Source organism: Melospiza melodia, chromosome 25 (genome assembly GCF_035770615.1).
Source record: "Melospiza melodia melodia isolate bMelMel2 chromosome 25, bMelMel2.pri, whole genome shotgun sequence".
Taxonomy (NCBI): Eukaryota; Metazoa; Chordata; class Aves; order Passeriformes; family Passerellidae; genus Melospiza; species Melospiza melodia.
This window is the reverse complement of record NC_086218.1, coordinates 7378956-7395794: the sequence shown is the minus strand read 5'-3', so window position 1 is coordinate 7395794 and position 16839 is coordinate 7378956. Positions and strand designations below refer to the sequence as shown.

Below are 16839 nucleotides of genomic sequence, written 5' to 3'. Positions count from 1 at the left end.
CTGAACCTTGTTGCTGTTGCTGTTGGTTTTGTTCTTTCATTGCTGATTCAGGAAATTTTTCTTCTCTCAGACTTTTGGAATCTTTGTGCCTCCATGGGGAGCGGAAGGGAAAGGAGCAGCAGCCCCTGGGTTTTAGTGGCAACACAGAACTGGAGAATCCCATTCCTAAAGCCCCACAAAGCTGAACAAACACCATCTCTGCCAGTTTAACCAAAAAGCTGCATTTTGGACAAAATAAGAAGGAAATGGGTCCAGTGTCCCCTAGCACTAGGACAAGGCTGGCAAGCCATGGGTGTACTGGGAGCACTGGGAGGGGGAAAGGGGAGCACTGGGTGCCCTGTGCAGCCCCCCTGACTTGTGGCCATAACCCCAGGCAGGATGGGCCACTTAGGGAGCCATGGGATGGGGACTCCCAGTGTCCCCCATTGTCACAGCACGTTCCTATGCATGTCACCAGTGTCCTGCAGTCACCCATGTGGTCCTGGCAGCTCTGCGTGGGTCACCTGGAGATCCTTGGGGGGGACAGTAAGAGACACCTGGCTTGGGGTGACATGCCCATGTCCCCACCCATCCCCCATACTCACCCCCTGCCCCCTCATGTCCAGCCCCTCCCCCACCTCCAGGGGATAAGGGGGTTCTAGGGGTTCCTGTGGGGATAAGGGGGGTCTGAGGGGTGTCTGGGCAGGGGGTCAGGCAGAGTCATGGCTGGAACTCCCCACTCTCCTGTCCTGGGATTTCCTGAGAGCTGCAAGACAAAGAGGATGGGGTGATCATGGGGTCCCCTGGGCCCCAACTCCACCTGGGACCTTTAAATGCCCACTGGACCCCTGAGTCCCCACCAGACACTGATTTCTACTGGACTGCCAGGCCCCTGCCCCCCAAAGCACCCCTGTGGAGCCCCAGAACACCTGAGGCACCCATGTACTCCAGCCCCCTTCCCAGGAACCCTGAAGCCCTGAGCACCCCTCAAGCCTCCAGGAACCCCAAGAATGGAATGCAGAGAAGCCTCCAAACTGCTCCAGGATCCCTGAGGATCTCTTAACATCCCTGCACAACTCTGCAACACCTCCCTAAAAGCCCCCAAGAGATCCCAGTGTCACCCCAATATTCCTCAAGGCCCTTCCTGGGACAGCCCAGGACCCTCCAAAAGACCCCCAAGCAAAGGTCACTGGGGGCTCAGCTTCCTCCAGCTCAGGGGCTTTGGGTGATGCCCCAACAGACCCCCAGTGTGTGGGGCTTCCCCTCAGTCTCTGTAGGACCTTGTACCTCCCGCATTGTCACCCACCCCGGTGGTGCCACCAGTGACAGCCCCCGCTGACAGCCAGGAGCAGGAGCAGGAACAGGAGGGTCCTGCCGACATTCACAGCCAGTGCTGGGGACAGAGGGGACACATTGGGGTCACTCTGAACTGCAGGAGTCCTGAACACCCTGGTGACCCCCTGAGACCCCACCTGTGACCCAGGGTGAGCCAGGTGCCACCTCCAGGGCCAGTTCAATGCTGAGTGCCCGGAACACGCGGTGCCCGTCCTGTCCCAGCTGGTTGGTGGCCACGCACTGGTAGGTGCCTGAATGTCCCACATCGATGTCCCTGAGCTCCAGAAGGGGACCCCGGGCCACCTCCTGCCCGTTGTGCAGCCAGGTGAAGGTGACAGGGGCTGAGCCCACCTGCACTGAGCAGTGCAGGGTCACGTTGTCACCTGCACTCACCTGGTGTGAGAGGGGACTGAGGGTGATGGTGGCATTGGCCACGGGCACTGCGGGGACAGAGGCGGTGCTTGTACCTGGTGAGTTGAAATGGGGTGCGATGGGTGGGGTCATCCCCAGCCCGAGGGTCCTGCTCACCCAGGATGGTGACATTCAGGGGGTCACTCTCAGCCACGCTGTTCCCGTCACTGACCCGGCACCAGTACTGGCCGCTGTCATTGTCCCCAATGTGGCGCAGCTCCAGGCGGGGGCTGGTGCCCAGCAGTGCCCCCGAGCCCTCCCGGTGCCAGGAGAAGGACAGGGGACCTGTCCCTATGGCCACCTCACAGCTCAGCACCAGGCTGTCCCCGAGTGCCACCTGTCCCCCAGGGGGCTGTGCTGACAGGGACACCCCCGAGGGTGGGACCCCTGCGGGAGAGTGGGACACCAGGGGACAGTGAGGGACCCGGGGGGGTGTCAGGGAGGGGCAGGGGAATTCCAGTGAGGGAAAGGGGTGCAGAGATTGGGGGAGGGGGGCTTAGAAAGGAACCCCGAGGGATGATAAGGGGGTCAGGGAGGGAACACCTGGAGAGGGAGGTGGGCAACTCCAGGACGGGTACGGGGACCATGGCAGGGGATGGTGAGACTTGGGCAATGTGCAGAGACCTGAGAGAGGGGTGGAGGGGCCCAGGGATGGGGGAGGGGACCCAACGAAGGATGGAGGGAAACACAAGCCAGGAATGGGGGGAGCTTAGGAGCAACCCGGGGCAGCGATGGCAGGACACAGAAAATGCACCAGGGAAGGATGAGGGTACCCATGTACAGGCTAGGGGTCCCGAGGAGAGACCCGAGAAAGGACGGGGGGGACAGGGAGGGATCTGGAAAAGGTTGGGTGCCCCAGAACAGGCGTCAGGGAGGGCTGGGAGATGCCAGGAAGTGTGGGGGACCCGAGGCATCTGTGGGGGCTCCCCGTGCCCATCCCCGCACTCACTGCACACCGTGACAAGGAGCCGGTTGCTGCTCTTCTGCACTGACCCCTCCTGGGAGTGCACCTCACAGCCATAATGCCCTGAGTGGGAGACCCTCACAGCGGGCACCAGCAGCTGCGGGGACCCCTGTGGGCCCCCCACCACCTGCCCATCCTGATAGAACACGTGCAGGAAGGGGGCTCGGGGCCGCAGGGGGCTGGGGGTGCTGAGGCAGCTGAGATTCAGGGGGGACCACTCAGTGAGCTCACGGGGACCCTCCAGCACTGGAACCGAGAAGAGCTCTGGGAAGGAGAGGAGAGGTGAGGACTGTGAGTCTGAGTGCACTGGGAAGTGGCTTTGGGGTTCTCAAGATATTGGAGTTCCAGCCGTGTGGGTGCTCACCTTGCACTGTCACTGTCACTGCTGCTGACCGTGACTGCCAGGACCCCACCAAGCCCTCACATCTGTAGCGGCCGCTGTGGTGCAGCTGCAGAGGTGAAAGGGATAGCTTGGTCCTCCTGAGGGACCTGCTGAGATCCTTCTCCTCCCGGTAAAATTGCACCCTGGTGAGATGGTTGTCCTGCCAGCACCGGCAGCGCAGTGTCAAGGTGTCCCCCTCCAGCAGTACCCGCGCTGGCACCTGCAGCACCAGCGGGTCTGTGGGACAGGAAGGTCACATCTCACTATGAGACTGGTCTGAGGTGGGTGCCCATAGCACTGGGGACATGTGGGTGCTCTGGGGTGCTCTGGGGTGCACTGGGATGTCCCTGTGTGCAGGGGACTGGCTCTTGTCACACGACGGGTGTGACGCCACCTAGGGAATGGAGCCCACCCTTACCGCTCTGGGGCCCCCATGATCATTAAAGCTCTCCCCTCACCATCTAAGACTGTCACGGGGGGGCTGCGCCCGGTGCCGGGTCTGTCACATGTGTAGGTGCCACTCTCGGTGACACTGAGGCGGTCGTGTCCCTCCTGCCACCGACGCTGCCGGTCCTTGTACCAGGTGGTGGCACCGGCAGTCCCCAAGCCCTGGCAGGTCAATGTCACCCGGTCCCACAGCACTGCTGGCCTCCAGGGGGGCTCCACCAAGAGCTTGGTGGTCTGAGCACCTGTGTGTGACAGGGGACACCAGCCTGCCAGGGCCAGTGTGGGGCTGTGGACAGCAGGGTGGGGACATGGCATCCCTCGAGGACTCACCAGCAAGGCCAAGGGTCTGGGCTGGAAGGGAGAAGGGACAGGGCTCAGTGCGGGTGTCACCATGGGGACAGATGCACATGGGGTACAGGGTGTTGTGGCTGTCCCCAAAGTGTCCCCGTGGGGACAGTTGCTCTTGTGGGAAAGTGTGTCTGGGTGGTCCCCAAAAGTCTGGACAGGCAGGGGGACATGTCTGTGTCACAGCCACCAGTGCACCACATCCCTGTGGCACAGACACCTTGGGAACAGGGACGCCGAGGCCATCCAGGGCTGAGGCAGAACATGGGGACACTGTGGACACCCCGGGCATGAGGACACCACGGACACAGCCCATGGTGGCCAAGGTCAGCCCCACCAGCTCATGATCCCATCCCCATGATCCCATTCCCATGGCCACATCCTCACTGTTCTTGTCGCCTTCTGTCCCTGCATTCCACTTCCCTTGTCCCTATCCCCGGAGCTGCCTGAGCCCAAAGTTGCCACTCCCCACATTCCTATCCCCACATCCCCATCCCCAAATACCTGCCCCCTTCTTCCTGTCCCCAAAGCCACCCTACAACCCCAGTCCCACCAAGGTCCATGTGAGTACCATGAACTGGCTCCCATGACATTGGGGGCCTCAGGGAACCCCGCAGCCCCCCTGTGCTCCCTCCCCTCCCCATCCCTGGGGTGTCAGGCCCCTGCCTGGGGCACTCACCCCACAGGAGCAGCACCACCTTCCCGGCCATCCCGGTGTCCCCAGCCATGTGCACTGGCTGTCACTCGCTGTTGTGGCCACTGCTCCTCTGGCTGGCAGCTCTTCGGATGAAGGGGAAGGAAGCGAGGTCACATATTGTCCCTACATGGGGATGGCCCTTGGTGGGGGCAGGGTGGCCACAAGCTGGGCACAGGCTGGGGACAAGGCTGCATAGTCTGGGGACATGGTGGGGGATGGTGTGTCCAGGAGTGGGGGGTTCAGGGGATGTGGGGAACCAAGGATGGGGCTCCAGGAGAATGAGGGTCCAGGGGAGTTGGGGTCTCCATGCCTGGGGATATTCAGGGGTGGGGGTGCTGTGGGAACACGGTCCCCAGGGATTTGGGGTCATAGCATGTGTGTGTCAGGGTTGGGGGTGCAGGGGGAAAAAGGGGACCCTCGGGAATAGGGGATCTGCAAGAAGAAGCAGCCCATGGGATGGGATCAAGGCCATGGTGGTGCTGGGCAATGGCAGTTATGGGATGGGGGTCCCCAGGGAGGAGAGAAACCAGGGTAATGGGGTCCCATGGTTGAGTTCCCAGGGGAATGGGGGTTTCAGGCATGGGCAGTGGCTGGGTGGGCACAGGGGTCACAGCTCCTTCCCTGGGTGCCTCTGATTTTGGGGTGACCCACAGCCTAGCAAAGCCAACCTGGGGTGCTCCTTTCCTGTGCAGGCATCACATGGGGGGTCCTAGATAGCTCTGCCTCTGTGCCCTCCCCCGCCCTTGAATTTTTCCTCTCCTTATTTCTCTTATTTCCTTATTTTCCTCACTTTTGTGGCAGGGGCCCTCACCCCCAGTTCCTGGCTCAGCAATCCCGGGGAGCACCTGAGCAGGGAGTGGGTTGGGGGGAGATAGGGGATGGGAAAAATTGGGTTTAGGGCATGCCGGGAAGGGTGGGGTGGCTGTGGGTGGTGGAGGTGTTGGGCTGTGCCCTCTCAACAGTTTCACTTTCTTCTCCTTGGAAAAGAGGGAAGCGGCCGTTTGTGCTGAGAGTCAGATGGGAAAGGGAGGGGGTTCTGTCCTGGTGGGGCACATCCAGGAGGGTCTTGTCCTAGAAGGATCCTGTCCCAGGGGGTGACACATCCTGGCATGGGAGTCCTGTCCCAGGTGGTCGCAGTCCCAGAAATGTTCCTGCACATTCCTGGCTGGGTGCCTGTCCCAGGGGTGGCACATCCTGGGTACCCCTGTCAATGCAAGGTTGGGGCCCCGCCATGGCCCAGCCCCACTGCACAGGGATGGCCATTGCCCAGCCCTGCTCTGCCCAGCCCCAGGTGGCAGCCAGGACCTGAGAATCCTTCCAGCCCCCTTGGCTTTGATTCTGGCAGCCTTAGAGCTGCTGCAGAGGTGAGAATTCTGTGGGTAGAAACAGGCCTGCCTGTGGTTTGCTTAGCTCTGCAAGAAGCACAAACCACAAAGGGAGCTCAAGCAGTGGCTCTGCGAGGCCCTTTGATGGTTTTCAGAGCAGGGCTGGCCGGAACCCACCCCTGAAACTATGAGGGAACCAGTCTGGAAATGCAGCTATTGATCATTTTGTCCCTGTCCCGAAGGGACTGTGAGAGCCCCAGAACTACTGCAAATCCCACAACAATCTGCTCAGCCACCTGACCTGGACCCTCCTCCTCCTCCCTGCCTTGCCGTGCATGGACCGTGGCCGCATGACCCGCACCCACCACAGCCGCTCTCTCACTGCCCTCCACACCTGGATGGGGGGAGAAAATTGAGCAAAGGGTTCACGACCAGGAGAGATCACTCATCAAATCCTGTCACAGGTAAAACTGCCTATGATTTAGAGATATGAATTGAATTTATTGCTGACAAAATCAGAGCAGGAGAAGGATAAGTCAAATAAACCCTTCAATACTCCTTCCTCCTGTTAAGAATAACTATGTAGTCATTGGCTTTCTCTATTTTATTGTTTTTTTGTCAAAATATTTTGATACAATACAGTTTGTAATCACTTTTTAACTACTTTTGATACACCACAATTTGTCAGCCCTTTTACCCTAATCCCTATGTAGAACATGTATTTTAGTGTGATAAATAATATAGTTTAGGCTCTCACAAAAGATCAAGATCGAGACAATGTGCTGTGTATTACAACATTAACTGTTGCAGAAGTAGCTAATGCCTTTATTTGTGTGACTAAGTGACAATGATAAGAATAAATCAGATAATTTTGTGAAATAGCTAATGTTGATTTAATGTACTGGTGAGGTATCTCATCTATGTGAGAAGAACACATTGAAAAGTAGCAGGTAAATAAACATCAAAAGAAAGAATGCAAAGAGGAATTTACCACTGACCGTTCAGTTATCAAGAACTGTCAAACCACAGAACAGGGGGACCTTGTGAGGACATAAAATATGTAAATTTAATCTGCACCATGGCATGTACTTTATGAAAATGAATCAAGGGTCAAACCAAGCAAAAGGATACCTGGAACATGTGAACTGGAAGGAATGTTTGAATATGTACAACCCTCCTGAGTATGTATTTCACCAATACAATGAAAAGGTATGTAAGGAGAATTGTTGTAGTTAACAGTGTGCCTCTGACAGTTGCCAAGCACCCAGCAGGTTGTTTACTGTCCATTTTATCCCTTATTAAACATTTACAAATTTGAAAGAGTGAGCCTTGTTTCTCACACAGTTTGACCAAAAAATTGAATTTGTGTACAATAACGTTGTCTGCTCCCTCAGCACTGGAAGGGTAAATGAGGAGCCCTGTGGGGTGCTGTGAAGAGGAAGAAGAGACCCCTGAGGGGAATCGATGCCCCCATTTCCCCCCATATCACAGCACGTCATCGTAGTCACGGGGGTCCTGTTGTGCCTCGTGGGGACCCGACAGCTCCACGTTGGTCACTTGTGGATCCCGAGGTGGGGCAGGGCTGGGGCATACCTGTGGGGGCCCTGAGAGTGACACCGGTGCAGACCTGGGTGGGGGTGACAGCTGTAGGTGACATGTCCCTGTCCCCCCCTGTACTCACCTTCTCTCACTCGGTTCACAGCCCCCTCCCCCGGGGGGGTGCTCTAAGGGGGATGGGGAGGGGGAAAGGGGTAGTCCCAGCCCGAGCCCCCCACTCACCTGTCCTGGAGCTTCCTGGTGGCTGCAAGGGAAAGGGGAGGAGGTGACCAGGGGGAGCCCAGGATCCCTGAATCTTCCTGGGACCTCAGCAGCTCCATCCACCCACGGGACCCCCAAATCCCCACCGCAGCCCCAATTCCCAATGGACCCCTGATTCCCCCTGAACACTCTGATCACCTCTGAATCTCCCAGAACTTCTGCATCACTGCAGTTCCCCCAGTCCCCCTGTTGCCCACAACTGTCTGTGTCCCAAGAACCCCAAGCCTGGCAGGAAGGGGGACCCCCAAAACACCACCAGGACCCAAAAAGATCCTCCAGCATCCCTGCACAGCCCTCCAGGACCTCCCCAAACACTCCAGGAGCTCCCAATGCACCACAATGGTTCTCAAAGTCGATCTGGGGATGGCCCTGGAGCCCAACAAAGACCCTCCAAATTCCCCCCAAATCTCCCTAGACCCCCATCCAAGGTCACTGCAGACTCAGTGTCCCCCAGCTCAGGGGCACTGGGTGCTGCTGATCTCTGTCCCCACTCTGGGGGCTTCTCCTCACTCCAGGACCCCCGTCCGCCATTGTCACCCACTTCGGTGGTGCCACCAGTGACAGCCCCCGATGACAGCCAGGAGCAGGAGCAGGAACAGGAGGGTCCCGCCGACATTCACAGCCACTGCTGGGGACAGAGGGGTCACACTGAAGTGACCCTGAACCATGGGGGTCCTGAACACCCCGGTGATCCTGTGTGACCCCACCTGTGACCCAGGGTGAGCCAGGTGTCACCTCCAGGGCCAGCTCAGGGCTGAGTGCCTGGAACACGCGGTGCCCGTCCTGTCCCAGGTGGTTGGTGGCCATGCACTGGTAGGTGCCCGAATGTCCCACATCGATGTGCCTGAGCTCCAGGAGGGGACCCTGGGCCACCTCCTGCCCATTGTGCAGCCAGGTGAAGGTGACAGGGGCTGAGCCCACCTGCTCTGAGCTGCACAGAGTCACTTTGTCACCTGCATGCACCTGGTTTGCCAGGCGACCGGTGGTGATGGTGACATTGACCACGGGCACTGTGGGGACACAGACAGGGCTGGCACTGGGCAAGGTAGGATGGAGATGGGGGTACTGTGGGAGCAGTCATCCTCAGCCCAAGGGTCCTGGTCTCCCAGGACGGTGACATTCAGGCAGTAACTCTCAGCCATGCTGTCCCCATCACTGTACCCACACTGGTACTGGCCGCTGTCACTGTCCCCAGCTTGGCACTGCTCCAGTTGGGGGGTGGTGCCCAGTGGTGCTCTCGAGCCCTCCCAGTGCCAGGAGAAGGACAGGGGACCTCTCCCCGTGGCCACTGTGCAGCTCAGCACGAGGTGGTGCCCCAGTGCCACATGTCCCCTGGGGGGCTGCACCCACAGTGAGAGCGGGACCCCTGCGGGAGGGGGTGACTGCAGGGGACAATGGGGGCCTGTGGGGGGCAGGTGGGACAGGGGAAGGGGGACCCCACTGAGGGAGAGGCGGCGCAGAGATGGAAAGGGGCTTGGAAATGCACCCCAAGGAAGGATGGAGGGTTCAGGGATCTGTCATCTGGAGAGGAAGATGGGGAGACCCCAGGAAGGGTATGTAAACCCAGGGAGGGAATGGTGAGACCTGAGGACCATGGGGGGAGAACAGAGAGGGCTGTGGTTGAACCAGGGAGAGATGAAGGGATCCCAGTGAGGAATGGGGGGACACAGAGGGTGATCCCAGCAGGAATGAGAGGATGTGGAAAAAGATTGCAAGGGAATTGGGGATACCCACATAGAGGTTAGGGGATCCGGAGAGATAACCAGGAAAGGATGGGGGACCCTGGCATTTATGGGGGAACACAGGCAGTGTGGGGGACCCAGGGAGGCTGTGGGGGATCCCCGTGCCCATCCCCATACTCACTGCACACCGTGATGCAGAGCAGGGCGCTGCTTTTTCGCACGGCCCCGCCCTCAGAGCGCACTTGGCAGCTGTAATTCCCTGAGTGGGAGACCCCCACAGTGGGGACCAGCAGCTGCGGGGACCCCTGTGGGCCCCCCACCACCTGCCCGTCCTGGTAGAACACGTGCAGGAGGGGGGCTCGGGGCCGCAGGGGGCTGGGGGTGCTGAGGCAGCTGAGAGTGAGGGGGGATCCCACGGTGAGATAAGGGGGACCCTCCAGCACCGGCACCAAGAAGAGCTCTGGGAAGGAGAGGGGAGGGAGATTTGTGAGCCCGAGTCCCTGGGGATAGCCTGTGGGGATGTCAAGGTGGCAGCTGTGGGGTGCTCAGCGTGCCCTGTCACTGTCACTGGATCCAAGAGTGCCCATGGTGCCACCTCAGAGTCCACCCAGCCCCTGCAACTGTAGCGGCCATCGTGGTTCAGCTGCAGAGGGGACAGGGACAGATCGGTCCCACTGAGGGACCTCTCGACCTCCTTGTCTCCATGGTAGAATTGCACCCCAGTGACCGACATGTTCTCCCAGCGCCGGCAGCGCAGTGTCACCGTGTCCCCCTCCAGCAGCTCCTGTGCCAGCACCTGCAGCACCAACCGAGCTGCAAGACACGGGAGTCTTAGGATACCTTGGGCATTCCATTTTCTCAAAGAACCCACAAACTGGAACATATCCATTGCACCAGGGGTCCCTGAATCCAGAACTTGGGTCCCTCTACTCTGAGATGCTCTGGGATCTCCCCGTGTACAGGGCATGGGCTCTGGTCACACCAGGAGGTGACCCATGGCGCAGAGCCCACCCAGAGCCCTCGGGGTCCCCGCAGGTGCCAGGCTGGAGACACCCAAATCTCCCTCACCATCTGAGACTGTCACAGGGGGCTGAGCCCGGTGCCAGGTCTGTCACGTGTGTAGGTGCCACTCTCAGTGACAGTGAACTGATCACGTCTCTCCTGCCTCCAGCGTCGCCCGTCCTTGTACCAGATGGTGGCTGTCCCAACGCCCTGGCAGGTCAGTGTCACCCGGTCCCACAGCACTCCCGGCCTCCAGGGGGGCTCCAACAGGAGCTGGGTGGTCTGGGCACCTGTGGGTGACAGGGGACACCAGCCTGCCAGGGCCAGTGTGGGGCTGAGAACGGCAGGAAGGGCCATGGTATCCCCCGAGGACTCACCAGCAAGGCCAAGGGTCTGGGCTGGAAGGCAGAAGGGACAGGGCTGGGTGAGGGTGGCATCACAGGCACATTGGCAGGGAGGGACTGGGTGTGGGAGCTGTCCATAAACTGTCATAGTGTGGCAAGGACCCCTTGGGGACAGACACACACCGGCTAGCCCTTGCTCAGTTAGGACATTGGACACCCGGAAATGGAAACTCAGTAGTGGTTGCAGTGGTCACCCCCACCAGCCCCATGATAGTTCCCCAAATCCCTGTCCCCCCACTATTGTCCCCCCTCTCCTGTCCCCACAGCCCTGGTCACCTCATGCTCTGCCTCTGCAGCCTTTCAGGACCTCAGGGGACCCTGCAGCCCCCCTGTGCCCCGTCCCCACCAGTCTCTGCCTCACCAGGGCCCATCCCCAGGGTGTCAGGCCCGTGCCCGGGGCACTCACCCCACAGGAGCAGCGCCACCTTCCCGGCCATCCCGGTGTCCCCAGCCATGTGCACTGGCTGTCACTCGCTGCTGTGGCCACCGCTCCCCTGGCTGGCGGCTCTTCGGATGAAGGGGAAGGAAGCGAGGTCACATCTCATCCCCATATGTAGGTGGCCCTTGCAGTGGGCAGGGTGAGGAGAGGATGGGGCAGGGTGGGGACCTTGTGGGACATGGAGGGGCCAGAATTTGGAATCTGAGGTGGTGTAGGGTGCCAGGGATGGGTGTCGAGAGCAATGAGGTGTCCCGGGATGGGGTCCCATGGGAATGGGGGTCCCATTGGATGGATGGACTCAGACTTGGGGATGAAGGTGCCAGAACAATGTGGCCTCCTGGGATTTGTGATCATGGGATGGGGGCCAAGGGATGGGGGTGGCAGGGGAAAGGGGAACCCTGTGGAATGGGGGGTCCTGGGGGAATCAATATCCCCAAGGGAATGAGGCTCCCAGGGACTGGAATTACCAGGATGGGGTTCTTCGGGGTCAGAGATTGTGAGGAACTGCAGTCCAGGGAAGGGGTCTTAGAGAAGGAGGGACAAAAGGAAATGGGATTCCCATGGTTGGGGTCCCAGAGGAATGGGGGTGTCAGGGATGGGCAGTGGCTGGGGGGCATGGGGGTCACAGCTCCTTCTCTGGGTGTCACAGATTTTGGGGTGACCCATGGCCTGGTGCTGCCCCCTTGGCATGCTCATTCCTTGTGCAGGTATCACATGGGGGTCCTGGGTAGCTCTGCTTCTGTGCCCTCCCCTGCCCTTGATTTTTTCTTTCTTTATTTCTATTTTTTTCCTTATTTTCCTCACTTTTATGCCATGTCTCCTCAACCCCAGTTCCTGGCTCAGCAATCCCAGAAATCACCTGAGCAGGGAACGCATTGGAGGGAGCCAGGGGAGGGGGATAATGGGGAGCAAGGAGTGCAGTGAGGGATGGGGAGGCTGTGGGGGATGGAGGTGTTGGGCTGCGCCCCCACAACACTTTCACTTTCTTTTTCCTGGACAAAAAGGAAGAGGCCGTTTGTGCTGAGAGTCAGAGGACAAAGGGAGGCAGTGTCTGTCCTGGGAGGGCACATCTGGGAGGGTCCTGCCCTGTGAGGTCCCTGTTGTGGGGTTGATCTGGGGGGATCCAGTCCAGGGGGTGACACATCCTGGCATGGGGGTTCCTGTCCCAGGGGTGGCAGTTCCAGAAATGTCCCTGCACATTCCTGGCCGGGTGCCTGTGCCAGGGGTGGCACATCCTGGGGACCTTTGTCAATGCAAGGGTGGGGCCCAGCCATGGCCCAGCCCCACTGCACAGGGATGGCCATTGCCCAGCCCTGCTCTGGCCAGCCCCAGGGGGCAGCCAGCACCTGAGGGTCCCCCCTGCCCCCTTGGCTTTGATTCTGGCAGCTTTAGAGCTGCTGCAGAGGTGAGAATTCTGTGGGGGAAAAGGCCTGCCTGTGGTTTTCTCAGCCCTGCAAGAAGCACAAAGCCCAAAGGGAGCCCAAGCAGTGGCTCTGTGAGGGTCTTTGATGGTTTTCAGAGCAGGGCTGTCTGGAAACTCCCCATGCAAGGGCAGCTGTGGAGGAACCAGTTCGAAAATGTGACCATTGGTCATTTTGTCCCTCTCAGCAAGGGACTGTGAGAGCCCCAGCACTACTGCAAATTCCACAACAATCTGCTCAACAACCTGACCTGGACCCTCCCTCTTGAACAAAACCTGCAGCCCTTTGGGACCTCCAAGAAAGAATGTTTTTGATCTGGATGTGCACAGCAGAAGAGAGGGGAAAGTGTGGCAATATTGAGCAGGGGCTGCACACGAGTGGCTGGGGAGCAGGGATGTCACAGCAGGAGCAGGGAGTTCCCAAGCAGGGGAATTCAGGGCCGGCTTGAGTGGATTTACCGGGGAATCAGACCCTGAGGCACACCCTGGGTCACCCCGAGCCCGATGGTCCCGCTCATCCAGGACGTTGACATTCAGGGGTTCACTCTCGGCCACACTGTCCCCGTCGCTGACTCGGCACCGGTACTGGCCGCTGTCATTGTCCCCAACGTGGAGCAGCTCCAGGCAGGGGCTGGTGCCCAGTGGTTGCCCCAAGCCCTCCCGGTGCCAGGAGAAGAACAGGGGATCTGTCCCAGCAGCCACCTTACAGCTCAGCACTTGGTGGTGCCCGAGTGTCACCTGTCCCCGGGGGGCTGCGTCCAAAGTGACACCCCCGAGAGATGAACCCCTGCAGGAGGGGGGGGGACAGGAGGGGACAATGAGGGACCTGGGGGGGTCGAGGAGGGGCAGGAGGATCACAGTGAGGGAGAGGAGGCGAAGAGTTGGGGGGGGGCTTGGAAACAGGGAGATAGAGGGTTCTGGGAGGGGACACCTGGAGAGGGAGCGGGGCAACACCAGGAATGGTATGGGGACCCAGGGAGAGGATGGTGTGACCTGAGGAATGTGTGGGGACCTCAGAGTGGGGTGGGGGGATGCAAGGAGGAGTGAAGGTACCCGGTGAGGGATGGGGAGACACGGGCCAGGAATGGAAGACCTGGGGAGGGACCCGGGGCAGGAACGGCAGGACAGAGAAGAGGTGTTAGGGAGGATGGGGGTACACATGTAAGGCTGGGGGACCCGGGGAAAGACCTGAGAAAGAATGGGAGAGGCAGAGATGGATCCAGGAAAGGTTGGGAGCCACAGGGCAGGTGTCAAGGAGGGCTGGGAGATCCCTAGATAGTGCTGGGGTGGCCAAGGAGGCTGTGGGGGCTCCCCATGCCCACCCCACACTCAGCAGTGCGCACCATGATACAGAGCCGCCCCCTCAGAGCGCACCTGGCAGCTGGAATTCCCCAAGTGTGAGACGCCCACGTTGGGCACCAGCAGCTGCAGGGACCCCTGTGGGCCCCCCACCACCTGCCCATCCCGGTAGAACACGTGCAGGAGGGGGGCTTGGGGCCGCAGGGGGCTGGGGGTGCTGAGGCAGCTGAGAGTCAGGGGGGACCCCTCAGTGGGGCCAGGGGGACCCTCCAGCACCAGCACCGAGAAGAGCTCTGGGAAGGAGAGGGGAGGTGAGGATTCTGACTTTGAGTCTCCTGGGAAGTGGCTTTTGGGTTGTCAGGAGACTGGAGTTCCAGCCATGGGGGTGCTGACTATAAACTGTCACTGTCACTGGCTCCAACTGTGCCCACATTGACATTTCAGCATCCAGCCAGCCCCTGCAGCTGTAGTGGCCACTGTGGTTCAGCTGCAGAGGGGACAGGGACAGCTTGGCCTCATAGTGGGCCCTTCCCACCTCCTTGTCCTCATGGTAGAATCGCACTCCAGTCCCACCAGCACCAGCAGCGCAGTGTCACCGTGTCCCCCTCCAGCAGCTCCCGTGCCAGTACCTGCAGCACCAGCCAGTCGGGGTGACATGGGTGTCCTGTAACACTGGGGGTCCCATTTTCATGGGGATACTCCACTGGATCACACCCAGCGCACCAGGAGTCCCCAACTCCAACACTGGGATTCCCCCACTCTGGGATGTCCCTAGAGCAGTGGACAGGCTCTGATCACACAGGAGGTGACCCATGGAGCAGAGCTCACCCAGAGCCCTTGGGGTTCCCATGAGTGCAAGCCTGGGGAGACCCAAAGTCCCCTCACCATCTGGGACTGTCAATGGTGGGCTGTACCTGGTGCTGGGTCTGTCACACACGTAGGTGCTTTTCACGTGGGCAGTGAAGTGGTCACGCACCTCCTGCCCCGAGCGCTGCCCATCCTTGTACCAGGTGGTGTCATCGATGGTCCCCGAGGCCTGGCAGGTCAGTGTCACCCGGTCCCACGGCACCGCCGGCCTCCAGGGGGGCTCCACGAGGAGCTGGGTGGTCTGGGCACCTGCGGGTGACAGGGGACACCAGCCTGTCAGGGTCAGTGTGGGGCTGGGGAAAGCAGATCCTGTGGGAAAGTGTGTCTGGGTGGTCCCCAAAATATATTTGGCAAAGCAGGGGGACATGTCTGTGTCACAGCCACCCGTGCACTGCATCTGTGTGGCACAGACACCTTGGCACCATGGACACTGAGGCCACCCTGGGCTGAGGCATATCTCACCTCATGAGGCATACTCACCCCATGATGCATATCATGGGGACATGGGTAGACATCCTGGGCATGAGGACACCACAAACACTGCTCATGCTGGCCCAGGTCACCCCCACCAGCTCATGATCCCATCCCCACGATCCCATCCCCATGGCTGCATCCTCATGGTTCTTGTCCCCTTCTGTCCCTGAATCCCAGTTCCCTTGTCCCTATGCCCAGAGCTCCCTGAGCCTAAAGGTGCCAGTCCCCACATTCCTGTCCCCACATCGCCATCCCCAAAGCCCCTGTTCCTGTCCCCAAAGCCACCCTACGTCCCCAGCCCTACCCAGGTCCACTGTGGGTAACATGGACTGGCTCTGCTGGCAGTGGGGACCTCAGGGGACCCCACAGACCCCCTGTGCCCCTCCCCTCTCCATCCACAGGGTGTCAGGCCCGTGCCAAGGGCACTCACCCCACAGGAGGAGCGCCACCTTCCCGGCCATCCTGGTGTCCCCAGTCATGTGCACTGGCTGTCACTCACTGCCATGGGTGGCTGTCCCCTGTCTGGCAGCTCTTCGGATGAAGGGGAAGGAAGCAAGGTCAGGTCTCATCCCCGTGTGTAGGTGGCACCTGGTGGGGGCAGGGTGGCCACAAGCTGGGCACAGGCTGTGGGCAGGGTGGGGACAGGATGGGGACAAGCCTGGGTGTGACACAGTGGGATGTGGGGTCTCCCGGAGTGGGGGGCTCAGGGGGTTTGGGGATGTGGGTATGGGTGTCCAGGGGTATTGGCGGTCCCAGGGATGGGGTCCCTGGGAATGGGGGTGCTGAGGAGGGGGAGACACTGGGAATGGGGGTCCCCAAAACTGAGGGGTCTTGGATGGGACTGCCAGAGCAATGTGAGTTCCAGGGATTTGGGGTCATGGGGTGGGGATGCTGGAGGAATGGGGGATCCTGTGGGAATGGGGGTCCTGTGAAAATCAAGGTCCTGTGGGAAAGGAATTTTAGGGATGGAATAAAGAGCAGAGGGTTCCTTGAGTATGAGGGCTCCTGGGCCATGGAGATCCTGGGGAATGTGAGTACTGGGATATGGGTTCCACAGAGGGAGGGGACATAAGATATGTGGGTACCCTTGATTTGATTTCCAGGGGAATGGATGAGCCAGGGACGGGCAGTGGGTGGGTGGGCACACAGGTCCCAGCTCCTTCCCTGAGTGTGTCAGATTTTTCGGCGACCCAGAGCCCAGCACAGCCCCCACAAGGTGCCTGCAGCCTGGGCATCATCCTAGACAGATTCTGAGGGGCTCTGGGTGTGTGGAGCTGTCGCCGACCGACACAAAAGAACACACACACCACCGCTTCCAGGTGAAGGGAAAAAAGGGAAAGTTTTATTCTCTGACGCCACTATTTATAGTTTTACAAGAGTGACAGTGGATTGGAAGGTGACAGTGACACCTCTGCAATGCCACAGGTCAAACCAACCGTCCATCAACTCTCTCCTCCTCCATAAAGGAATGAAAAAACAATGAGTTGTTTACAGAAAGTGTGTGGGAAAGTTCACTACAAGAATGTCAACATCAGAAGGCTTAGAAAAT

General features: G+C 59.7%; 1 protein-coding gene across 1 annotated transcript in view; it reads right to left on the bottom strand.

Annotated features, from left to right (window-relative positions):
• Positions 1-637: 637 nt before the first annotated feature.
• Positions 638-16839, bottom strand: part of LOC134429069 (low affinity immunoglobulin gamma Fc region receptor II-like) — a 60709-nt gene continuing 44507 nt past the window's right edge. Inside the window, 3 exon segments of the mRNA XM_063176159.1 lie at positions 638-647; positions 7257-7390; positions 7393-7489. Coding sequence (XP_063032229.1) covers positions 638-647; positions 7257-7390; positions 7393-7489 — 241 coding nt within the window.